The following is a 27,261-nucleotide window of genomic DNA, read 5'->3' on the forward strand; positions in this document are numbered from 1 at the left end:
CCACTCTCTTTTTTACACACACACACACACACATGGAGAGAGAGAGAGAGAGAGAGAGAGAGAGAGAGAGAGAGAGAGAGAGAGAGAGAGAGAGAAGGGAAGCGCAAATGGTGGAGGAGGCTGGGAGCCGCAGGAGAAAGCTCAAAGAGCCACATGCGGCTCCAGAGCTGTGGGTTGCCAACCTGTGGTCTATAGCAACAAGTATCCTGTGTTAAGACTTTGGAGATTCACTTTTCCAGAAGTCCCAGTTGTGTAGAGAGCTTCCACTAATACTTTTCATCTTCTACATGGGGTTGGGTTCACAGGAGAAACCAAGGCTGATGCAATCATCCTTGCAAATAAGACTTTTAAAATTACAACAAAAATGATATTAGGTTCTTTTTCTGAATTTATGGCCCGGTTTTTGTTTTTGCAGGAGAACCCGGCAAGCCCAGTTATGGCACTGATGGGCGAGATGGTGAGAGAGGCCCGGCTGGAGCCGCTGGATCCCCTGGTGTTCCAGGTCCTACTGGCCCTCCAGGTCCTCCTGGTTTTTGTGAACCATCAGCTTGTACCATGGAAGCTGGATTACAAGGAGGGCCGAATGTGAAAGGGCCATGAAAAAAATGCAGCATTGCACTAAATGACAGGACGTTTTGGAAGCCATCTTTGATCTGCAGATATCTACCAACTACCGAGAGAAGCAGTCTAGAAAAATTAGATTGTAAAAAATACAGCAAATCTTATCAAGGCCTTGACAGAGCTAAATGTTCTGGTTGTCCCCTTCGTCTGTTTCCTAAAACAATACAAGACACTTAAAACATTTCAAAATGGTGCTTTCAAAGTGATGCCAAGTGGTTTTCCTTTTTTGAATTGTGACAAAAGGCAGCTGTTTTTCAGCTGTTAGTTCTTTGGGGGTTCCTAAAGTACTGTCTTATGAAATTAGAGTACATAACAGCCATCTCTAATGCATCAGAACAGTAAGTTATCCCGATTGCTTTCCTTTCTCCCTAGGGCCCATTTTAGTGCTATAAGTAGCTAACTTAAGTTTCTTTGCATGTCACTGAGATTTAGATGTAGTCACCCTGTTTTTAAAAGTGCTAATTTCTGAGGAATAAGGAATATATATAGTGCTTCAGTGCCAGGTTTATCAGGAATATGTCAGGTGAAATAAACTTAGTTTTCTGCTCTATTTGAAACATCAGGAAGTTAAACCACTGTGAAAGGATTTTTAATCTTTGAGAACAGTTAAAATTTATAGCTGAGTTTATTTATTTATAAGTACCTTATCTCTGGTTGTATACAAATGAAATAAATAACATTACTTAATCCTTTAAATTTTTATAAAAGGTAAATGAAAGTAAAACAAAGAGCATTTTTTATTTCCCTTTGAAAAAAATCAAAGTAGTAAAAAACAAAACAAGTACATAACATCCTCCAAAAATTGTATTTTGAGTATAGTTTTATTTTTTCATGAAACAGACATCCATTATAATTATCCCTATTTTATGAATCACATGATCTGTCACTTGTAATTCAAAAATAAAAGTACCCTTTTAAAATAATAAATTCCACATTTCCTGTTTCTTTTTGTTTAGTTTCTGTGTGCTGAAAATGAACTATGTGGTTATTTTCCCCTATGCCTTCCTGGTTATTTATTCCAGTGGATCCCTCACGTTAATATTGTCCAGAGCTCTCTGCTTCTTAAAGCTAATTTATTTGCTAAATTACTGTAAATTGCTTGTTTTACAAGTAGCATACAAAATACACCAATAATCATAATGCTATCCCAGTAATTGAGCTAGTTATTACAAATTCAGAAAAGTCTGTAGAAATATATGTTGGTGGCAAGTGCCAGCTACTGTGATTGATGACAGATAGAAAAATAACCCAAGTCCAATGCAGAGGAAGGGTCTGATTTTGCCCATGGGGAAAACAGTATGGAGATTACACACACACACGCACACACACACACACGTAGTCTCCACACCAATTCTCATGTGCTGGGAAACCAAAGTCAGTTGAAAGTGGGTTGGCTAATATCCACTTATAAGACAGAAGCCACTTAGCTTAGATGAGATCTTACATTTCTCAATTATTTTGTCCTCCAACCTTGTTGGTAATCATCCAATGAAAGTTATGCTCCCAGAATAAATAAATTTTCTTCCTTCCTTCTTTCCTTCTTTCCTTCCTTCCTTCCTTCCTTCCTTCCTTCCTTCCTTCCTTCCTTCCTTCCTTCCTTCCTCTTTTTCTTTCTTCCTTCCTTCCTTCCTTTCCTTCCTTCCTACCTATCTTCCTTCCTTCCTTTTTTTCCTTCCTTCCTTCCTTCCTTCCTTCCTTCCTTCCTTCCTTCCTTCCTTCCTTCCTTCCTTCCTTCCTTCCTTCCGCTTCCTCTCTCTCTCTCTCTCTCTCTCTCTCTCTCTCTCTCTCTCTCTCTCTCTCTCTTTCTTGGCTGGCCAATTCTACTGGAGATTAGAAAACTAGGAAAACATAGAAAAAGCTAAAAACATTGACTCACGCAGGCAGCCGAGCTTAAAATAATCTAATAGATGGCAAAATAAAAACATAAGGCTATGCCCTAAATGATTAATGTTGCTGACATTGTTTTGGTTATAGCTTTCTAAGATTCTTCAATAAATAATACTTATTCTAAATTCTTGGGTTTTCCTGTGAACTTATCTAAGTCCTGCTTGAATGAGTGAAGTCTGGCACAAATGAATTTAATGGAAAGTGCAACTGCTTTAAAATACATTTGAGTGCTTTCATGATCCATGACTCATTTCATATGTCTGGTTTAAGGAAACAGGTGTTTATTAAATTGGGCATTGTCCTTAGGCAGAGTGGAGCAGCCATTTCACAGGAAATAAGTCAAGCAGCAACAGTACACATTAGAGAGGCAGAACACTGAGCAAGTTTATTATGTCTCCTAACTGATCTGTCACTTATCACATCAGATAGGAATTACCAGTTGCAATCTAATATGCAATGACAATCTAATTCTATACATATATATGTATGTGCACATGTATATACGAGTCTATGTGTATATATAATGCCTTTGTCCTCCACCAGCAAAATAGACCTGCCAACAGTCTGTAGAGAAAATGGTTTCATAAAAACTACTTCCGCCCCTCTTAACCATTTTAAAATACTGTATCAATTTCCCTTTGTATAAAAGCGCGTGAATTGTAAATTGATGCTGTAATTATATACTCACCTTTGTACCTAGGAGTAAATCTATGGAATTCAGTGAATGTTCCTTCTGAGTCAAAATATTTGACATTGTGTTATAAATTAATTAGTAATATTTATGGAGCGAAGTACTCAGATTGCACTACTATATACACTATCACCTACAGATGCTCTAGAATCTATTAAATAATTTGCCTAGGAGCTGGGTAGCATATAGGAAGAAACACAGCCTTAAACTTGTGGTTCCAACAGTTAATTTTTATTTTAAACATAGCAATCACATAAATAAACAACAGAAGAAACTGATAAGAGAATGAAATATAATGGAAATTGCTGAATGAAATTTAACAATATAAACCAAGTGGAAATACAAATTCTATCAAAACTTTTGAAATGGAATTTTATAAAATTCTGAACCAACTACAAATTAAATGTGGCTGATTTTAAAAGTAAATAACCACATGTTCATTATTATAAATGCACACACACACAAATAAAACAAAACAAAACAAAACAAAAATCTGTCGGGTTCAGTTCAGTGCCATTCAAAATTCATTTAAGACCAAAGCAGATAAGTTAACATATGCAAATTAGTGAAGTTCTCACTTGTAGATTTGAAGAAAACAAAAATAGAGATATAAGAACAATAATAAGGCAATATTATTCAGTAATGAAAAGGCAACAATGAAATATGCCTCCATCAATTGTTATGAGCACATGAGATAAATAAATATTTACATAGAAAAGTTCAGAAAATAATTTAAACGCATCTGTATTTTATAAAAGAAAACACCAACAATGCACCTAGATCATAATCTATCAGTAAAGTAAGCCTGCTCAAATTCAAAAGATCAGAGAATTAAGTACCTTTCATTGTTAGATTATGACATTCATTTTGGTTTCTGTAAAATGTGTACATCCATTTGGTCTATTTTATTTATCATCTTTCCTTACAGTTTTAAAATTCATTCAAAAACTTTTGCAGTTGAAAGCTTAAAACCATCATCATAACGGCCTGTGTTTCCTTAATGGTTATCAGAGGTATGTATTTATATCAAACACATTTGCATGTGGTAATAAAGTGTAAGCTAAATTAAAGGCAAGGAAAGCAAACACCCAGGTATATATTAGCTAAAACCAAATCAACTTTTTATATAAAAATATTGATATTAAAATTTAATATCTGAGATAAATAGCATAAAGCTTCCACAACATTATCAAGGCATTTTTATTTATGTAAAGATTGAAATGCATACTACTGCTCCCATAAAGAAATGTGGAACAAAGTGGGGATCCACAGAACCCAGTAGAGATTCCACCCCATTTATACAAGATGCAGATGTGGAAGGGGCAAGATTGTGCCCAAGGCTTTGTTACCTTATTATGTACAAACTACGTTAAATAAATGATGATTATGTTCAAACTATTCCGGAGGGGGAAAAAATACAGAATGAGGATTATCTAGCCAAAGATAAGCATTATCAAATCCCTTTGATTCAAAGGGGAGATAAAAAAAATCTGCTTATCTCCTGATGAAAACAATGAGACTTAAAGGAAAAAAACCAAATATAACCTTGCCTGAATTGTTCCCTTATTTATACATTAACTCTAAGACCAAATAAAATAAAATAAATATATTATCTTGTAAAGACAAAAAACAAAAAAGGAAACTTGGAACAAGGTTATTTATTATTTAGTGCACAGTTTCATGTCATATGCATTTATAGAGTTCAAACTCTATTAAATTATATTCATAAGTTAAAAAGAAAGAGTGCTTCATGCTATAAAGTTCTAGTAATTGGCTAAGAAACAGAAAAAGTGTTGGGGGACAGAGAAGAAAGCAGCTTTTGTGTATCTCGAGAGATATCAGTGCAAGATACCATAGGGTAAATTGAGGCGCTTCCAATAAAATTTGCCCTCATTATTCCAGATTCAAGGACATATTGTGTACTGGTGTAATAATAATCCTTTCTTTCTGGAAATGGGGGGAAAGAGATAGATAGATAGATAGATAGATAGATAGATAGATAGATAGATCTAAAAACAGATTCCTAATTCTGTGTGTAGTTTTGCTGGAGTCCATTCTTAAATTGAATGTCCCAACTTCCATGCTTACAATTTACTAAGTGGTTGTGTATATGGATTCCATCTGCAGAAGTAGACTAACTGTGGATGCTCCAATGTAAGACTTCTGTCATTCAATCACTTAGTCTTGTTTACAGAGCTTAGATCAGGGGTATCAAACTGGCGGCCGACAGGCTGGATGCATCATGGCGAAACCGCGCCCATCCTATTGCCGGCAATGGAAAAAAAGTCACGATACGCCACCACACGTCACATGACGTTCTGAGTTTGACACCCCTGCCTTAGATCCATAGACAGTAGTATGACATCCACTAGTTTCCTATTCGTTCTTGCAGCCTGTTTAAAAGGGTGCATAAATACGAAAATACCCCTTTTTTCTCCACAGAGGTTTGATTTGTAGCATTCTATCTGAATATATCCTCTGTATTTCAGTTTATGATTTCAGTATCACTTAATAGTTTCAGAAATGATTGATTCTACTGGTAGAGAAAGAAAATATTTTTTTTAAATGTAAAGTTATTGCAGCTGCCTGCTGTGTGGCACACAAACAATAAAAATATGCATGCCTCAAAATATCACTAGCTATAGTTCAAATAGGCTGCTCAGACTAATACCTAATTTATTTTAATAAAATATTAGAATAAAGTTTTTATTATTTAAAAACTATGCGAAGGCACTAGAAAAACAAACTAGGTTATCTGGGTTTAAAGAGCAATACACTCTTCAAAATGTGAAAATGAACTGAAATTTGACATACACACACACAAATGTAGATTTTAAGGATAAGAACAGAAATCTTGATGTACTTCAATTCATGGAAGTTTTTAAGCAATCTTTGAGTTTGGCCTGCTTCTTGTAAAAAACTACACAATATCTTCAACAGTTTCCTTTCTCAGGAAGGAAACCAAGAGAAAAAAACAACTTACATTTATCCTAATCACCTAATAAAATCCAGAACAAACGATTTTTCTAAGAAATATAATTACCAAACACAGGCAAATAAAAATAAAAGCAATATGAATTGAATGTATTTTTTCCAAAATATATAAATTGTTTTTCTGATCAATTCAAGTATTATACTTTTACTTTTATGTAAAATGCTAAATAATTTATCATTTCTATTTCACTCAGTGAAAAGTCAAAATATACACAAAGCGTCATATTATATATAATCTCAGCTGCTCTATATATTTCCAAAATGTGACATTTTACAGAAGCTTGTCAAAATATAGCACTTATAGTTATTCTCATAGCAAGGTTTAAATAAAATAAATTCTAAATTTTTAAAAAATGAAAATCTGAATTAAATTGGGAATCACTAGAAATGTTTAAATAAAACAAGATTAACATCTCAAAACAAAATCCTGCCAAACATTATAGCTATCCAGCAGTCCATCTTACAGTACTGAAATATAGATGTCCTTTTGTTCCATCAAAACAGGACAATGATACAACTTCAGAACACATTTAGAATAAATTATATCACTATCTACTCTACTATGGGCTGCAGCTGCCAACAAATTGCCCACTATAGGTTCTCAATTACATCTTCTTCTTCTTCTTTTTTTAAAAAAATAGATTTGATATAGATAAATCTATTCCAGGAAGAGCTAAAAAGTCCAGTTAATTTCTTAAAATAGAAATTAATCCAGGGGACGGCCATTGTTTTCATTAGTCCTAAATGCCAATGCTATTCATTAACTAATGCTACTGTATATCTCTGTTTATTTAACTTCACTTTATACAATCATCTTCTCCTCAAGATAAATGAAATGGGAATCTGCTTCAATCCCTGAATTTTTCAGAGAAAAGTTGTGTGTACTGCTAACTAGCCTATCTTATGTCAATATATATGAGCTGAGTGGGATTGCTGATGTTCAGCTGTTCTTCTGAACATCTGATTTTCTTACCCGTTCAATAAAAAAAGAGGAGCCCAACAAATATCGCTGATCAGGATGTAAGATGATAGATACTTCTTTCCAAACTACAACTACCTGCAGAAATTCTCTGTTGAGTCTGTCAGAATTTTATCTGAGCTAATGTCCTGATTATATTACAATAAACCTTGAAAATACATTACATTTGTGCAATCTTCCATAATCTTTTGTTCTTTAGGTCTATAGTACTGAACAATACTCCACTGTCTATAAAAAGCATGTTGGCTGGAGGCAATGGAACATCATGATGAAGGATTTGTGGAGAATAAGAAAAATGACCTTGGTAGAACTATGCAAGGAAAGGTGGCTAAAACATTTTTTAAAAGTTCTGGAAAACAAGATAATATTTAAAAGTGGGTTAAGCAGATGTCTCCCTGATTTGGTGGGGGTGGAGGGAAGAGAAGATAGAGCTGAAGAAGACCCAAAGGTTCTGTTGCTGTAGCTAACTTCAACAAAAGCTACTTCTATTTTTTTTTCTTTTTAAAAAAATAATGAAGTTATATGAAAAAACAAAGTGAGATTCCTTCCAGTCTTCTTGTGGCTATTTGGTCTAATTTACCAAATGGTATTGACAGGACTATAGATTGGAGATGATTGGACTTGCACAGTATTATAATTACTATATTCATCAACCTAGATATAAGACCCTGTAGGATAGCTGACTGACAAATGTATATTTTAACTAGGACAAGTTATTACCAGCAGTCCCGCTGAGAACTAAACTAGCTTCTAATAATCAGGCTCTTTTTCCCATATGCAGGGAAAACCCTACAAGCAGTTCCTTATAGGGAGGAAAATGTAAAAAACGTGCTCACAGCTAGCTTTCGATAATGTGAGTATAGAACTTGAGTTGTAGTTTACTATGTGCTGTCTGAATTTACGACATTTCTCCCCGAGTAACAATTAATGGGAGAGAGACTCAGATCCGACAAAGCCAGATCTTATCTGCAATACCTAGAGCATTGCTGGACTTAGAGTTTTCTGTTATCACTTTGCTACTGTCTTGCAGTTGTTCCAAATTTGCAGCTAAATATGATAACCTTGCTCAAAAGTCTTTTAGGTCATTCAGAAATGTAGATCTTGCAGATCTTACCATATTGCATTAGAATGACAGGAGCAAGGAAAATGCCAGTCACTATTTAGATTTTTAGCCAAATCTTTAGAAAAACTTCAAAATTCTACTGTATTATAAATCATATTTATCATTTAATAGATGGAACTGCAAGGAGACATCCAGCAAAAGAAAACGCAATATGGCTTCTGTGCTAAAGGTAAAAGTAAGAAACTCACTTTTTTTTTAAAAAAAATCATAAACTGAAATACCATTAAGAAGTCAACAGGCCATCATGATGCACAATTTGCTAAAGAAAAATACACTAAACGTATAAACATATGGAATGAACTCAAGAAAACAACATCTCAGTATTGGCTTAATCTGGAGATGAAATGTTCCACTGAGATGATCTGTAAAATATACATAGAAAGAAATTCACCAATAGTTTAAAACTGAAATTTCAGAATTTGTTAGGGGAGATGGGGGAAGAAGTGAGGAAAAGATAACTGAGGAATTAAAACATATCCAAAATAGGTGTTCATTTCCCAGTTGTTTGGGACTGACTTTGAGAAACTTGGTAATAGCAATCTTCTGGATTGCATCTTCCTGCATGGCCAGGTAGTCCCTGCACACCTGGTTCTCCTGGAGCTCCAGGTGGGCCTTGCATACCGGTAACTAAACAAACAAACATACATACAAACAAACAAACAAACAAACAAGAAACTGCAATTAGCCTTGTTAATTTTAGTCAGCCATCCAGCAGTGAGTATTGAATTTTATTTCAGAAGTTATGCATTACAGGGCAACTCAATTTAGTTTTTTTTTTTTTTAATATGTAACTGTTGTATTGTCAAGAATAGGAAGGGTTGTTGTTTACCTGTAGGACCAGGTGGGCCAGGATCACCTGGCAAGCCAATTCCAGGCTCACCTCTTTCACCCTTTTGTCCTCTGTAGCCTAGAGAAGATAAATACAAATGGAATAAGAGTGTCCTGAAATGACAGTTAAAAGTTTTGTTAGACTCTTTCCTCAGAGTAATGGCAAAGACCATTTTAACTTATTTTCCGATGCAGGGAATTTAAGCAATATTCTATATACTTCCTATACCACAGAAAATTCCCAGTGGAGAGGAGCAGATGTGGACACAAAAGGTGCTGGCTAGGTATATTTAACAATTTAGTGGCATTAATTCTGCTTAATTTGAATGAAAGTGGATTTGAAGACAGGAAGGTGCAGTGAAAGGTAAAACAATGGATTCTTTTTGTTAGTATTTGAAAATAAATTTAATGGGGAATTGGCAGGGAATTGAACAACTTTGTGGTAAGTTTAGAATATCATTAAAAATGCTGAGCACAGGGCATATTGCGATGTGACTTGCAACCTGAGATTTAAGCAGCAATGAGCTGCCAAAACAAGTATAGGATAAATTATAGCTATTGCTTAAACATAGGAAATTTAGGCACAAGTATCTGTGCTTAGTTTATCAAGGAATGGATAATTACAGAATGATTTAGCCATTACAGGCTTTATATGTGAAGGTTGCTGAAAAATTCAAGGTTATTTGGATATTGTTTTGACTTGGTTCACATACCGCACTAAGTTCACAATAAACTATAAAAGCATGATAATTTAGCACAATATAAGAACCTAACCACAGCATGAGCAGGGGGATCTGAATTTAAGTTTGCACTAGTATTGTTGTTGTTGTTAATTGCGAAGTCGTGTCCGACCCATTGCGACCCCATGGACAATGTTCCTCCATGTCTTCCTGTCCTCTACCATCTTCTGGAGTCCATTTAAGTTCACACCTACTGCTTCAGTGACTCCATCCAGCCATCTCATTCTCTGTCGTCCCCTTCTTCTATTGCCCTCAATCTTTCCCAGCATTAGGCCCTTTTCCAGTGAGTCCTTTCTTCTCATTAGGTGGCCAAAGTATTTGAGTTTCAATTGCACTAGTATAGAGACTATAATTCAATTTCCCTGATGTGGCATCTTCCTGAGGTATTTCATGTCCACACTGGCTGGAAATTCTGGGAGTGACAATCCCAGCACATCTGGACTATGCTAAATAGGAAAAGGCTGGTCTATATGATCAGTGGACTATATGGAAAATAGTGATACATGTGAAAATGATTAAAAATAAAAACACGTGGGGAGCTGCTTCTTTTTTTCTTGGGAATATTAGAATTCCATTTTTTGATAGACAGGGAAGAAATTCATAAACATCTGGTAGGCCTGAGTGGATCTGTGAACTTAAAAATAGTTGTTTCTGAGGAAGACAAAAAGGCCCTCCTGGTTGTTCCCTAAGACTGAACTCCAGTTTTGAAGTTAATTATATGAATAGATTTCACCTTATGAAGTTGTATAAGCAGTTCTGAAAAAAAAAGTTTCAAATGTCTTCAGTGAAATCAAGGGAAAGCTTATAGACAATTGTGTGTCTTTATACTCATCCATGTTATGAAGCTCTAATCAGATATTTGTAAGAGCCATACTTTCTTTGAGATACAAAGTGGTTTTGTGAAAAAGCAGGAAACAAATTCCATCTTCTACTGCCAGGAAATGGGAAGGCTAATCAATGGTTCTGAAAAACTGTCAGGCGTCAAAAGCATCCTCTAGATCAGGGGTAGTCAACCTTGGCTTTTTTATGACTCGTGGACTTCAACTCCCAGAATTCCTGAGCCAACTAAGCTATGTCTTTTAAAATACTAAAAATGAGAGTAAACCCCCTAAGGATAGAGAAAGATGAGGTAATGATATCATTTGACGTTACCTCACTCTTTACCTCTATCCCCCAAGATCTGGCGGTCATGGCAATAAGGGACCTCCTACAAGAGGGGCCTGAACAACATAATAACTGTCTCCATACCAATGATCTAATACAGTTGCTAACCCTATGCCTGAAGACATACTTCACCTTTTGGGGCATGGTATATGAACAAATAAAAGGGACACCAATGGGATCCCCCATCTCAGGCATTATTGCTGAGGCGGTTCTCCAGCGGCTAGAGTCAATAGTAATGTCTAGGTACCGCCCAAAATTTTGGGCGCGCTATGTAGATGATACTTTTGTGATTGTCAAAAGACAGGATAGCACCAAATTCTTGGAGGAACTGAACTCAGTATATCCAGACATTTGCTTCACCGCAGAAGAAGAGATCCAAGGCAGTCTTGCCTTTCTGGATGTACTGATCAACCAATGCCCCAATGGCACATTGTGCATGTCTGTATATCGCAAACCCACCCATACAGACAGAATGCTACATTATAATAGCAACCCCCCGGTAGCACATAAAACCAGCTGCATCCGGACATTGTTTAAACGGGTTAATTCCCATTGTAGCACTGGCAGAGCTAAAGCTGAGGAGAAAAAAATATCCCCATCACATCTTCATGTGCAATGGCTATCCCATGGGGTTTGTGAGATGTTATAGTAGAACACATCGAAATCATAGAGACACATGCTCCAATGTGACAGCAATGCTAGCCACACGAACAACCCTCCCTTACATTCATGGTGTCTCTGAGGCCACAGCACGGCTGTTGGTCCCCTACAATGTGAGTGTTGCCCATAGGCCCGAGCACACTCTTAGGTCCAAGGTCATGCATCCAAAAGAACCGCTCCCTAATGGTTCTGGTTTACAGAATTAATTGCAAGGACTGTGCAAGCAATTACATTGGGGAAACCACTAAAAGACTGAGGACCAGGGTTCATGAGCATGAACTTGCTATTAGAAGGCAGGAGCAACACTCACAAGTGTGAGCCCATATGTCCAGCTCTGGCCACACTTTTGATCTAGCTAACGCAGAGGTTATAGCTCGTGAGACTACCAAGGGTGGCCGCCTACTTAAGGAAGCCTGGCTCTCTAATGAAAATTCCATCAACCGGCATATAGACCTTATGCTGGCCTACCAGATGCTTAGGAGATGGGAACAACAGCACCACAGCCTTCTGAGAAGACATTTAACTCTTTCTTGGCAGGATTGGGGTGGTAGAATGATGGATGAGACAGGCACGATCTCCAAGGAAGAAGATGACAGCGTTTTACATAATTGGGATGATGGCTCTATAGATGGGACGACCACGACTCCCATGGACCGAGATGATGGACCAAATGGCCTTAAGCCAGGGATGGAAGCGCTGAGGCGATCTGGAAGGAGGGGGAGGGAGAGGGAAGATAGAGAGCAGGAATGCCAGAACAGCTGCTTGTTGCAGGACTGGGGTGGAGGAATTACGACAATGGCCTTGGGGGTGGGGGAGGATAATGGCCCTGGGAGGGAGGGGGAGGGGGACTGGGCACAGGGATGGATTGCACACACTCAAAAAGAGCACTTGAGGATCGTAAAACAACCAGTGGAGTCAAAGACAGTTTGCCTGATGCGGAACAACCTGGTGTGATAAGGATTAACACAATCAACGGTCCGATGATGCGCTCAAGGAGCCGGGTGCAGAGGCAGGAGGCTATATGAGCTGCCTTCCCAATCTCTTGCTATTCTAACTCTGATGACGCTGGCAGTTTTTTGGCCGGACGAAAGCTTAGTAACTCTTTTTAACCACAGGCTTGTTTATATTAAACAGGCTGGTTTATTATATCCTGGTGTAAGTATAAATGGCACTGAAGGGTCTAATTTAGGAGTGATTTAACTCTTTGTTCTCCACTGTTGTTCAAAGTGATGCTCCTGATCAAAGATCATGACCACAATTTGAAAGGAGACAAAGACGTATGTCTCTTTTTTACATATGCTCTGCTTGCTTCTGAATAAGGAAAACAAATGTCTTTAGCAATACATTCAGAAAACACAGTTTGACTCTAATTTGGAAGCAGCATCCATACAGGTAGAGTAGCATGCTGGATACTGACCAATAGAAGCCAGCTGACCCATCTACTGTCCTGCAGAACAGCCATAGTTTGCTTTAGCAGTTGACTGAGTAAAGAACATATGATTGAACCATAATCATGCAAAGACATAAATCATGATTTACAAATGTTTTGTTAAACCAAAACTAAAGAAGCCATATCATGGCTTAGAGGTGATAGGTGAATCTAGCCTGTTGGCTATCAGCAAGAAAATGAAGAATTGTATCAAAGAGGAGGAAGCCAGAGCTGAGATTTTTCTCAGCAAATTGAACACTCGAGATGCTTGCATGCATGCCAGTGCTAGATGAGATTAATTTTCTAGTGTTATCAGATGAAGGAAATTAGAATAAGACAATTATGGTTAAATGAAATTTCAGTTGCTGTTAACTCAACAAAACAAACATGTCAGGAAGCATGCACCCTGCTCAGAAAATGACATATATTAAAAAAACAAACTGTGTGATATCTTCATAAATTAAAAAGGAATATGATATCTTCATAAATTAAAAAGGAATAAGGATCGTTATCTTCATATATTATCTGGGAAACTATGGCCTATTGAATAGAACTCATAATGTCCTCCAATTACCATGATTAATTTAATAAACACATTAGAATGGTATGCAATTTATTTTAATTATTACACTTTCTAGCAAAGGCATCTGTTACGCTTGTGGTTTGTTATATTACCTTGCTTTATTTTACAATAAAAATCATTGCTCTAGACCAGGCATGTCAAATTCGCGACGTCACGTGGCATCTCATGACGTATTGGAGCTTTTTCGCCATTGCCGGCAATGGGGTGGGCGCGGCTCCAGTATGATGAAACCGGCCTGTGGGCCAGCAGTTTGACACCCCTGCTCTAGACTAACCCTACTGAGCTGTAAGGGGCACCTGCAGGAAGGATGAAAAAAGTCTAGATGGTGGTTATGGCCTTGTGATTGAAATTCTGCTTTGCTTTGCTTAAAAAGATGAGGTTTTGATAGTGCAGCCACATCTGCCATCTTGATTATTTGACCCCTCTCCTGCCCATGGACACACCTGGTGTTACGCATTAAAAAAAGGCTTTTGCCCTTAAATATCCTCTTAAGTATCCATCCCTTGGATGTCTATATGTGTCATGGATAAGGAAATAAAACAATAATTTGGAACCATAGGTAAACAAGGAATAAGGCAACCCAAAACATTTGCTGACATGAATATAAGAGTCAATTCACACTTTATGGCTATGAACTCTAAAAAAACAATGATCAGTCCCATCCATATTACATAAAATATTTTTACATTGTTGAGCAATTACAAAATATTTATGAAACATTTCATCAACGATTTGTAAATTTTGGCTTTATTTTACAGAGTCAAAACAGTAAGAAAAACACTTAAATATTGTAAGAGAACACCATTCAAGACCAATCCAAAACAGGTATCTGTCATTAACACAGCGGTTTTAAATATGAGGTATATTTTAGTAATTATTAAACTTCCAGAGTTTAACTTCACAGTCTACCTGAGTGACATTTTAAATTTATTGTGAAAATTATGGTGTTAATATAAGGTTTTAAAATTCAAATGAAGCAAGGTGCAACTCTAAAATTCTCACAATTAATTGATGATGAAACATAAATTATTTCAGCATATACTCTGACTTGTTAATTATGATTTATTGTAAGGATACTATTGTAATTCTGCTGAAATCAACCACATTTATTTTATTTATTTTATTTATGAGACTTATATACTGCTTTAAGTGCGAGCACTCTCTAAGCAGTGTACACCAGTAAGCAATGTATATATATATTTACATTGCCCCCAACAATCTGGGTCCTCATTTTACCTACCCCGGAAGGATGGAAGGCTGAGTCAACCTTGAGATTTGAGTGAGATTTGAACCGCTGACCTGCTGAACACAGTCAGCTAAAGTGGCCTGCAGTACTGCACCCTAACTGCTATCCCTGTTACTCCTGTTTGGGAAGTTTAGAGGAGAATGCAAAACCTGTTTAGATAAGCAGTATGTCTTGGATGAGTAGATGCCCAAGCAGAGACAAACAGAGGCAATAATGCTTGAAAAACAGGGACGCTGGCATTAAGACGTTATCAATGAATTTTAGGCTGAAGATCTAAATCTTTAGACCTACTGATAACAAAAGTACTGCTTCTTTCTAAGATTAGAATCTAGGTTTCCCGTTTAGAAGACTTTAAAAAATGCAGGGTTCCCTATTCACCTACAGGTGGTCAGTTATGTTGTAGATAAAAGATTTTCCAAGCTTTAGCTATCTTGTAAGATTCTGGACATTAGAATACTATTTTTCATTAAAATTTGGGGATGAGGTAGTACCATCTAGGAGGGCTGCAGGGGTTAGGGTTCTCATGGGCACTGTATTATACAGTACTGGCCAAAATTGTGGAAATCTTTTGGGAAAAGTGTACAGTAAAAATGCCACCTTTGGTTAAGTTTCTGCCAATTTTTCTTCTAATTTCTTTATAACTGTAGCCTTGTTCGCTTAATAATACTATTTTACATCGCTTTCTGGGCAACCAGTCAACTCTTTGTACCATTACTTTAATTTTATTACATTTTACAAGCTCACTAAATGAAAGAAAAAAAAACCTCAACCAATTTGATAGTGATCACATAACACACTGATAAATGTTCTCCTCTCAGCTTCAATACATGACATCAATAACTGAATCCTACTGTGATCTGATTGGCTCATTGCCAAAACAAGATGACATCTGATTGGCTCTCTAAACAATCATGCTCATTGGCTACAATCAGATGAAGGAAAGCTAGCTGATATCAACCTAAGCAAGTTGTGCTTCCTTTTTCTGGCTATTTGACTATAACTTTTCATAGAATACAGTACAGATAATTGAATAAACTATGTTGCATTACATTCTTGATTAAATTGATATATAATTTTATGGTCCTACTCCCCAAAAAAGTGGTGTTATTAGCCATCGAATCTCAAAAATATACTCTTCCACAATTCTGGCCACTACTGTAAACCTCTTAACTCAGACGTGTCAAACACAAGGCCCGGGGGCCGGATGTGGCCCGCAAAGTGGTTTCATGTGGCCTGCGAAGCCATCCTGGAAACTGTGAGAGAACGGCCTCCGCTGCCTTGGCCCTGGCCCAGGCCAGCTGGGAGCCAATGTACAATTTTGTGGTGGCCATCTATACTGAAACGTATTCAGTCTTAGCTCCACAAGGCTGTCTGGAAACGGCTTGGTGCCACAGATGCCCAAGGGCCAGGCTGGGCATTTGACCTCTGTTGCCCAGGGCTCCGGGCAGCCCACACCACCATCCAGCTCCCCCACATGGCTTGAGAGGAACAGTGAGGCTCCTCCAGTGGACCATGCCTTGGCACTTGCCCTGGTCCCACCCCCTTCTGCCAGATACCCTCAGATCTGTCCCACTCCTGCCCAGGTACCACTCTGTCTATGCCCACCCAGTAGGCCGCACTCACCCTGGCCACACACTCCCACCCCCTGAGGGCAACTGCAATGCTGATGCGGCCCTCAATGAAATTGAGTTTGACACCCCTGTCTTAACTAGACAAAAAACATTAGGAATTCATGGCCATTAAAAAGACTTTTCTCTCTTTGATGTATGCATTTCTTTTCCTTCTAAATACAAAAGTTGTCATATTTCGTCTTTCACTCAAAACCTGCCTTTGCATACGTAACACTTTTGTGTATATTTTTATTGATATAGTACATTATAGTTCTCCACACTTGAGAAAATATTCCTCTTGCCCTCCAGTCTGATGACAGGACAACAGAGATAAGGAGAAGGCAGAGCAATGGACTGTAGAAATATAGTCTGTTCAGTGATAAATAATCCAGAAATGATGTTCATTGCTCTGCTTTCTACTTAACTTAATAACCAGATAAGATGCCTTTACATCAAGGTATTTTCTATTGAGAAAATGTCATATTTGATATTCGGGGTTCAGAATGTCTTTTGAAGAATTTGTTCTTTAGGATATATTTGTATCTTACAAACGTGGAGATCTTTGAGGAAGATTATATATCATGTCAGTGTATGGAGAACAAGGTTGTTAAAAAAAATGAACCACTGTAACCCATTTTTTTAGAAATCCATCCAGTTATCAGCTGCATTGAAAAAAAAACCTTTGCAGTAATTTTACCCATTATTTTCATTTTAACGAAAGCATAGACAAAGTGTCTATGGGTGGTCCTCTGTGAACAAATGCAATCAGTTGTGGAATTTCGATCGCTAAATGATATACAGCAGTAAAATGTAATGTCATATATGATGCTGCTGCTTAGCAATGGGCAATTCTGGTATTCCTGGTTGACATCATTCAGCAAATTACCGTGAGTTGTTAAGTGAGGATCTGATCACCACTTGTGACCTCCTGTCGGCTTCTGCGTTGATTTTGCTTGTCAGAAGCCAGCAAAGAAGCCTGCAAATGGCTGGCTGCGGGATGCTTTGATGGATAGAGTGTAAGTTCCATTGCAAGTTTGAATGGTCACTGAATGAGTGGTTGTTAAGCAAGGACCACTTTTAGTTGTGAGGAAAATTCTCTATATTTTCTCTACTTCCTCAGAGTTATGTAAAAAACAGGGTCAATGCAATTACAGACTGCCACATGGTTCTCATTTTTTTCCCCAAACCATATAGGAATTTCAGCTTTAAGATGTACTCATAATAACTAGACTATTATTTAGCTTTGCAAAACATTTTTTAATTCAATGTCTCACTTAATAATTGAAGTTCTTCCTTTAATGCATGTTAGTGATTGGTGGCTACTATTTTCTTGTCTCTGTGTGTTGTGGGGTGGGGATATCCTGCTTGAATACTGAAGCTAGTAAGCAAGAAGACTTTGGTCATACTACAAGTTCTGTTTTGGGAAATTAATATTTCCCAATTCTTTCTAGCCTCACCTTCCATACCGACTCCATTGCTCAAATGGTATAACTGAAAATAAGCAATATAACTATAATACCGAGTGATTTAATCTGTCTTATTCTCATTACATGAGGGAATTCATTCATTCATTCATTCATTCATTCATTCATTCATTCATTCATCACATTTTTATAGCTCTTGTCTTACCTAAAAGACTCTTATTAAGAGATGCCCTGAAACATCCTACTGATCAGCAAATTAGTGACCAAAACTGTTTTATTACCTAATTTTAACCTTAAACCAAATGAGGCTTAAGCCCTTCCTATACAATTGAGCAGTACTGCTCATCTCCCATCCCTCAGAAAGAAGCAAAATCATTTTAATGCGCAATTTGCCCCATTTGCAGATCCATTCCCTGCCTCTATTTTGCATATTCTGAATCACCACCCAATGGTGCTGTTTTGGTTGCGTGAGGTAAGCAGCTGGTCCCTTCCTTGGCTTTCCTGCCCTCCATCTTAAACACATCACTAACTGGTGGGAAAAGCATCCATCGATCATGGCACTGTTTCAGGAACAGGAAGGATGACTGCAGGTTTATTTCTATCTTCTCTAGCTTGTTCCTGGGATTCTCCTCCAACTCTCCATTGTACTCTAGCTCAGTGTTTCTCAACCTTGACAATTTTAAGGCATGTGGACTTCAATTCCCAGAATTCCACAGCCAGCATTGCTGGCTGTGGAATTCTGGGAGTTGAAGTCCACATGCCTTAAAATTGTCAAGGTTGAGAAACACTGCGTCTAGCTGAAGCTGAATAAAGTAACAAACTAAAAAGTCATGGAGGAAGCTGAGCTGCAAGCAGTACTTAGTAGACTAAGGATTTCTCTCCCCTTCTTTTCCTTATACAATAGTGGCCAAAATTGTGGAAACCTTTTGGGAAAAGTGTGCAGTAGAAATGCCACCTTTGGTTAAGTTTCCACCAATTTTTCTTCTAATTTCTTTATAACTGTAGCCTTGTTCACTTCATAATACTATTTTACATCGCTTTCTGGGCAATCAGTCACCTCTTTGCACTTTAATTATTAATTAAAAATTAATAATACAAATTAATTAATTTTTAATACTTTAATTTTATTATGTTTTACCAGCTCACTAAATGAAAGAACACACACAAAAAAAGCCCAACCAACTTGATAGCGATCACATAACACACTGACAAATGTCCTCCTCTCAGCTTCAATACATGACATCAATAACTGAATCCCACTGTGATCTACTTGGCTCATTGCCAAAACAAGATGACACCTGATTGGCTCTCTAAACACTCATGCTCATTGGCTAGAATCAGAGGAAGGAAAGCTACCTGTTATCAACCTAAGCAAGTTGTGCTTCCTTTTTATGGTTATTTGGCTATAACTTTTTATAGAATACAGTACAAATAACTGAACAAACTATGTTGCATTACATTCTTGATTAAATTATCTTTCCATTGATATATAATTTTATGGTACTACACCAAAAAAAGTGGTATTATTAGCCATCGAACCTCAAAAATATACTTTTCCCAAAAGGTTTCCACAATTTTGGCCACTGCTGTACAGATAGTCCTCGACGTACAACCATTTGTTTATCCCAAAGCTGATTTTTTCAAAAGGCAACTGGACTCTGTTTTTCCTTGAAGATGTTTCGATTCTCATCCAGGAAGCTTCTTCAGTTCTAACTTCAATTCATTTAGAAGAGAAATGTCTTCAAGGAAAAACAAAGTCCAGTCGCCTTTTGAAAAAAAGCAGCTTTGGGACAACCATGACCTGGATGACCGAGAATCTCCATAGACATTTAACTATTCAGTTAGGGAGTGTTCAAAGTTACAGCGGCATTGCAAAGAGTGAGTTATGACTGATTCTCATGGAGAATTCTCATGGTCACGGGATCAAAATTTGGATGCTTGGCAACCAGCATGTATTTACAAAGATTGCAGTGTCCTGGGTCATGTGATCACCATTTGCCATCTTCCCAGCCAGCTTCTGACAAGCAAAGTCAATGGGAGAAGCTGGATTCTTATAACAACAATGATCCACTTAACCAACTTCAGTGACTCGCTTAACAACCATGAAAAAAATTAGTTCACTTAATAGCCACCTTGCTTATCAATGGAAATTCTGGTCCCAGTCCCATAAGTTGTAGACTATCTGTATAGGCAATAAATGTGCAAAGGATCTTCCATATTCTGTTGAGAAGCAATTGGAAAATACTATTTCACTCATTCAGTCTTGTAAAAAGAGTTGAAGCAAATTGTCCAGAATTTGAATTTACTGGCTTCCGGTCACTTCCAATGTTCTGTGGAGAATGTAAAATAATGACGACCTCATTTCCCGTGTTGTGAGCTATGGGTAGATGTGTCGAACTCTTTGTAGCCATCTGGAATTTGGCAGCTCAGATTGGACAGTCCTACAATTGTAACCTCGAGTATCCAAAATGGGAGAGGTGAGTGGAGAAAAATTAATTGGAAGCTACAGAACATCTCCTGAGGTAGTGGAGGAAGGATGGGGGCAGTGGTGGGATTCAGCCAGTTCACACCAGTTCAGCAGAACCGTGAGCTAATTTTTTGTTGACCAGGCCCAGAATAGACTGCCGGAAGCGGCATCCACACAGAGAACCAGTTGTTCACGTATTTGAATCCCACCACTGGATAGAGGGGTTAGCAAGTAATAGTGTGGTAAATTGGTGCTTTGAAAGAGGTTGTGTGCCCTGCGACTACCATTTGGAGAATGGGAACGTCCCTCAGCAGCCATTTTGGAATGGTGCCCATAAGAAATGCACAACATTCTCAATAAGCCATTTAGCCGCAAAGTCTGAGGACCCTGCTAGAAGAGTGAATGCAGTACTGTGCATTTAAAGAAAGGAACATTGATGGTAGATGCAGATCTTACAAGCCAGATCTTTCTGGAAGTTAATGAACCTGACTTGATTGAATTTTCAACTGCAGCATTAGCTCTGAATTACTGAAATGTTTACTGTGCGGGGGCACCCGGATATAATTCAAAGCACACATTTTGTTCCACATTTTAAAGCATGGCTGATTTAGAATTGGTACATGGGATAATATGCTACACTCAGCGACATTCTGCAATAATCTCTTTACAACTATAACACTAAAAGCAGCTTTTATTATTTCTGTCACTAGAAGCATTGTTTCTAGTCCTTCACATGCCAGTGGGAAATCATTCACATTATATCTTAGCTTGCTTGTTTTTGGGTTTTGGTTTTTTACAAACGTCTTTAGCTATTCACTCTGTGCATCCTGGTTAAACAATCTAGGAGCAGAGATAGTTGAGTTGATTATTTACAAGAATTTGCATATTTCATTGAGGAGCAATCCATATTCTGAAAAATTGCTAGTCCTTCTGTAACAATCCTTGATCTTTTCATTCTGGTTCTTCTCATTCTGAGCTCTTTCTCAGTCTCTAAGCCTTTATTCTTCTCCTTACAGCTTTGTGTTCCACCCTTCTTCAGCTCTGCTTTCATGTTCTTCATTCCAGTCTGACTTGCTCTGACTCCAGAGCAGACCAAACTAACAAAAAATAATAATTAAAAACTACCTATATTCATAGGGTTTATATCTACTACCCCAATCATATTTTTACAGTGTGAGCTTTAAATATTTTGTTTGTGCATCTAAAATGGCAGCATAGTCTGTTTTCACTGATTCACTGAGACTAATGAAACATAATACTGAATAACTATAAACATTCCTTTTCCCCCAGTTAATCAATATGCCACTTTACAGAATTTCTGGCTAAGTTTTCTTTAGATATTGCACAAACCTAATTACAAGAATATATGTACGTAGTTAAATTTACTGGAAAAGTAATAAACTGTAACGTTTACAGTTCATCATTTTGACGACCCTTTAATTTGTATATATTTTATAACACACTGGATCCCTGAGATCAGAAACTCAAATAGCTGATTATGGGATAATCCTCTCGTTGTTAGAACTCTCCTACCTTCTGGTACTAATTTTTCAGTTAAAATAATTGTAGATTAATAAAAAAAAGTATATCAGTATTCTGATGTGATCAGTGATTAAGATTATGCGCTAATTAGAAGTTTTTAATGTACAACAAAGCAGACTCCTAAACAAATGTTAATAGATTGGTCTAGTCTAGAAAATGCTAGTATCGATTTAAAAGTTAATCGTTAGAAAGCTAGTACCTGTATAGTTTTACCCAACTCTGAAGATGTTTGAACACTTTAAAAATAAAATATGCATATAGGAATGAGTTTGGAAGCCCTACCTGGTGGTCCAGGTTCCCCAGGTGGCCCAGCTAATCCATCTTTTCCTGGAAGACCTGGCTTCCCATGAGTTTGGGAAGCTAGCATAGCAGCAGGCAACTTCAGCTGAGACACAAACTGAGTCATCCTCTCTTCATTTATTAAAAAAGCAACAAGAATAATAAAATAGCATTACATGTCTTTTCAACACTTGGAAAACTATATCTACTGTACTATATGTTATAACTGCAGTATTACGGTTTATATTTTTTTCAGATTATACAGCGAGTGGTCATCTAACTTGATCATTTCTCTTCTTTTCACTTCACCCTTTCTTCCTGACCTGTTTTCTGATTTTTCCCAAGCTGTACATTTGAGCTTGGCAATCTGTTACCTTTTTAATGTGTTTAATTGTCATGGGCAAAGGCCCAAGGAGAGACACTTTGTTATTGATAATTTTTAGTCTTTTAAATGGGCTGTTGCTGGGTAATGAGGGAGGGTCCTTGGTCTGAAACTACATTCTAGAAGCATTAAAGAAGTTGTTCTCAACCTTTTTAATGCCGCGACCCCCCAACCGGTCATAAGTCGAGGACTACTCAACTGGTGCAGCACCGTTTGCAGAATGGGACTTTTGGCGGGCTCAGCAGGGCAGAGACAGCCTGGACAATTCCTATTGGCTTTTGAAAGCCAATAGAATTAGACTCTATTCAAGAGAGTCTATTCTATTGGCTTTCAAAAGCCAATAGAATAAAAGGGAGTAGCACAGCTAAGGAAAAGGGGGGAAAAATGGCGGACTGAGTTGTTTGGCGACCCCCGTGAAATGGTCGTTCGACCCCAAATGGGGTCCCAACCCACAGGTTGAGAACCACTGCATTAAAGGAAATAGATAAAACTATGTAATTCCAAGGGAGTCTTGTGCACTTCTCCCATATCCTCATTCAGCTTTCCCTTTCTGCCTCATTACTCATTTGACCTCCAAGCTTTTGTGCTTCAACAAAATAATGGGAGAAGTTGGCTGCGATATGAGAGCTGCACACGGTCTCTCTCTCTCTCTGAAATTAGCCTATCCTAAATTGAAACCTATTCGTGTGTCAGGTATAGATGGAAAAAACTGGGCTCTGTTACCTTTGGAGATCTTTGGTATATCAGAATCGTAGGTGCAATAAACATGATTGCATTTTTATGACACCATAGTCGTCATAACATTTGATACAAAATGTTCCATGGAAGATATGTCTGTTAAATAGCATGAACTCTTTTTAGAAAACTGTCACATGTCTTTGGGTATTATTTAATTCAAAGAACAAAAAGGAGACATTATTTAGGAAACCTCTGTGAGTGCCTAAGAGTAGGATTTTTTTTTGTTTCATTTTTTTTCATTCTGTGATTTTTGTCTTAGTTAGCAAAGAGAAAAAAAATGGTGAGAAAAGTTACAGAGTGCACAGGTTAGTTAGTCCCTAGCTATCGATACTGACTGAAGAGCAGACCAGTATCAAAGACTGGATGAGGAAGCTGACAATATATGCTATTTTCCCTCCATCTTATTACAGTGTTTGTGTAGCTCAAAAACTGACACTGAATATCACCTCTATCTCTATGCAGTTCAAACTGCCTCTGGTTTGCATAATTTCACTTCAGAAGAGGAAAGAGAGGAAAGTCATGTGGGTCTTCTTTTATTTGATTTTACTGCTTCATTTGACCCTTAAGGTTTTGCATATCAAGAATATACTAACTAATCAGAGTTGCACAAACCAAGATTAAGACAGACTCCCCAAGAATTTAAAAATCTCCTTTTTTACTGTTTGTCCAGCACTGCAAGAAAAAAAAAAAGTTCAATTAACTTCTCCCTATATTGTTGTTGTTAGTTGCGAAGTCATGTCCGACCCATCGCGACCCCAAGGACAACGTTCCTCCAGGCCTTCCTGTCCTCTACCATCTTTTGGAGTCCATTTACGTTCACACCTACTGCTTCAGTGATTCCATCCAGCCACCTTATTCTCTGTCGCCCCCTTCTTAATATTGCCCTCAATCTTTCTCCAGTGAGTCATTCTTTCTCATTAGGTGGCCAAAGTATTTGACTTTCATCTCCCTAGATACAATTCATCATATTTTGGAGGATGTAGGATGGATATATAAAGGTGCTGTAGGTTTCATTGCCCTATCTGCCCTCTAACAGGTCTTCTCTCTAACAAGTTAGTATCCTTTGTGATTTCAGTACACATTCAACAAGCAAATTGTTAGTAAAAGGTATTTTGAATGTCAAACCATTATTTGTGATTGCAGTATGTGACTTGGAAGGAACCTGCCTGCCTTAAGCATTTTAAATGTATTTGTATAAATAACTGAAGCTCAGTGAAACTGTTCTAAATGTTACATATCCAATAGATCTATAATTCACAATTGGAAGCAAGTATTTAAAACAGAGATGTGAAATATGTATTATATTTTCTCATGTGCTATTTCCTTACCTTCAAAAACTCTAAGAACCTCCTGTCTGATATATTTTTTCATTTCCTCAAATGAAATTGAATCAGCCTGAAGAAATAAAAAATAAAAGAGATTAAGCATAGATGTCTTGGGCCACAAAATCATCAAAACAAATAAACTTGTCCTCATGTTTCTATTAAGAGCTCCACAACAATAAAAGTTATAAATAGGATTCATGTAATGAAAATCTGCTAGTATCACCATCACCATCACCATAACTACCACTGCCATCATAGAAGCAATACTAATGCCTAGAAAGACTTGTTTCTCAATTATTCTTACGGAGTTTTATTTTGAATTTTCAAGAAAAAAGATGGCCAACTCCAATCAATAGCTTGCATGCAGACCCGAAGCCCCAGAACTCCTTCCAACTGCAATTTCTGAATATAAAAATTGGATTTACTACCCTTCTGATGTAGAAAACACATAAAAGCTTTTGTTTAATCTTTAAAATACCGTAGGCTTAGAATAGAAACTCATTTCATTATCTTTGCTCATGATATGTATTTCCCATTAAATAATGCCATTTTGACCACTACAGCTTTACCTTCTCCAAAAATGTTAGGTGCAGCACATAGCCCAGTGGTGGCGAACCTATAGCACGGGTGCCAGAGGCAGCACTCGGAGCCCTCTCTGTGGGCACACGTGCCGTTGCCCCAGCCTTGCTTCCCCCATGACCCCCTCCTCTCCAGCAGCCCCCCTGAAGGAAAGTCGTCCCTGAGTGTGGGCCACCCAGAGCAGCGCAGCCAAGGACATGGCAGCCAGGCAGCGTAGACAAGGCTCTACCCTCACACCCCATTATGCAGTTGATGCTGCAGGGCGTGGGCAGAGGGCGTGGCTGCCATAGCACTGCTGGGTCTGCCTGTGTGATCTGCAGCGGGCCCTGGAGATGGTGAGTGGCCATGCAGGCAGGCGGGGTGGGGGATGGGGGGGTGAAGCAGGGGCAGGGCAGGGGGTGGAGTGGGGGTGGGGCCAGTTTTGGGGCACTCGATCTCTAAAAGGTTCACCATCACTGACTTAGCCCATGGAGGTTGTCTGCTCCCCGCCCTTCAACCTACTGGTATTCCTGGAGTTCCTGGGACACCCGGAGAGCCCTTTGCTCCTGGAGGTCCTAGACTGCCTTTTTGCCCTGCAGATCCAGTAGGTCCTAGGGGCCCTTGGTCTCCTGGTAGGCCTGGCTTTCCTCTTTCACCTTGTGGGCCCCTGTCTCCAGGTATACCTTGATCACCCTATTGAAACAAACAAACAAACAAAAGAATGCTGTATCAAATGCTTTGCTTGAGCTTTCATTATCTTAAATCCCTTGAACATGAAAACATTAAAGACAATCAGAGTGGCACAATCCTTTGTATTTCCAGCCAAAAACATGCCTTTGAGCTCACACCTTCCTGCCTGTTTTTAAACACATTGTTTTGCTTAGGATTGCACAGCACCTGCAGTGGTCAGCCACAGTATTTTGGGGGAAAGAAGTAGCTGCTTTTGGAGTAACCAGTGGGTGCTATGTGGACATCCCTGCATATTTTAAAGCGTATTTTTTGCCTTACAGTTCAAAGCGATTTACAGTCCTACTGAATAATAGTTCTTTACACCACAGAATAGCATGTGAAAGAACCACACAGGGAAGATTAAGAAAACTGGAATCCAATTAGCAAAACAATCAGAAAATCCCATAAAGTTCTACTTTCTTATCAGCTGTCAGGTTTTAGCACTGCAAAAGGAAGAAAATATAAGAATGTAAAGGGCTGAAGTACATGATGCAAAGAAAGGAAGATACATAGGTATTCCTATACTTTTAATTACAGATTTTTTTTTAATAGAGCAATGCTTAAAACAGATCCTTCTTACTTAGTTATCTTCCAAATTTTGGATAAAATAGGATGGAGGATACAGCAAAAAACAAAACAAAACAAAACTGCTTTCCTCTTTTACTCAAAGAAGTTTATCTTAACAATGCACCTAATGTCTTTATCATAAGGACTGTAACGAAAGTGTTGTCTACAACCCAGAATAAAATAAGTCCTGGTGTAATATTAATTATATAAAGTGATCCATTACTGAAACTTTAATTATGAAGGTGATGTATACAACTTAGATTTGACATATATATATATATATGAATCTACTGTTTGCTTCACTTCTTCAGCTGGTAAAACAATGGATAACTATATAAATCAGCTTTCTTCAAGCTCATGTCCTCCAAATATACTAGAATTACAAATCTCAAAAATATCCTGTAAACCAGGATATTCTTGCTGCAAATTTTGAGAGCTGAATCCCCAGTCTACCTGGTATTACTGCCTCCTTAGCTGAGTGTCGGCTGTTGGGGAGAATGCAGTCTAGTTTTTCTGTTTCCTTCCTAGCTTTTTTAATTGCCTCTTTTGAATGGTGTGTAAACAGTAAGCAGAAATGAACAGGATGACACTTAATAGGAACAAATGTGGGAGCAAATATACGATGGGAAAGATCTGGCTTGACAGTAATGTGAAAAGGATAGATCACCAGTTGTATTGCAACTTCTAAAAATCTA

The 27,261-nt window shown here is 37.9% G+C and overlaps 2 protein-coding genes across 2 annotated transcripts in view; one reads left to right on the forward strand and one right to left on the reverse strand.

Moving 5' to 3' along the window:
- Positions 1-1,491, forward strand: part of COL9A1 (collagen type IX alpha 1 chain) — a 94,997-nt gene extending 93,506 nt beyond the window's left edge. The window contains exon 38 of the mRNA XM_039346720.1: positions 416-1,491. Coding sequence (XP_039202654.1) covers positions 416-600 — 185 coding nt within the window. The 3' untranslated portion in view covers positions 601-1,491. The remainder of the gene's footprint in view (positions 1-415) is intronic.
- Positions 1,492-3,464: 1,973 nt separating this feature from the next.
- COL19A1 (collagen type XIX alpha 1 chain) overlaps positions 3,465-27,261 on the reverse strand; it is a 183,546-nt gene continuing 159,749 nt past the window's right edge. The window contains exons 44-48 of the mRNA XM_039346721.1: positions 25,793-25,963; positions 24,716-24,782; positions 22,271-22,399; positions 9,125-9,202; positions 3,465-8,922 (exon numbers count right to left, since the gene is read on the reverse strand). Of these exons, the coding sequence (XP_039202655.1) occupies positions 8,786-8,922; positions 9,125-9,202; positions 22,271-22,399; positions 24,716-24,782; positions 25,793-25,963 (582 nt within the window). The 3' untranslated portion in view covers positions 3,465-8,785. The remainder of the gene's footprint in view (positions 8,923-9,124; positions 9,203-22,270; positions 22,400-24,715; positions 24,783-25,792; positions 25,964-27,261) is intronic.

Source organism: Crotalus tigris, unplaced genomic scaffold (genome assembly GCF_016545835.1).
Source record: "Crotalus tigris isolate CLP2741 ecotype Arizona unplaced genomic scaffold, ASM1654583v1 scf7180000018016.4438896, whole genome shotgun sequence".
Lineage (NCBI taxonomy): Eukaryota > Metazoa > Chordata > Lepidosauria > Squamata > Viperidae > Crotalus > Crotalus tigris.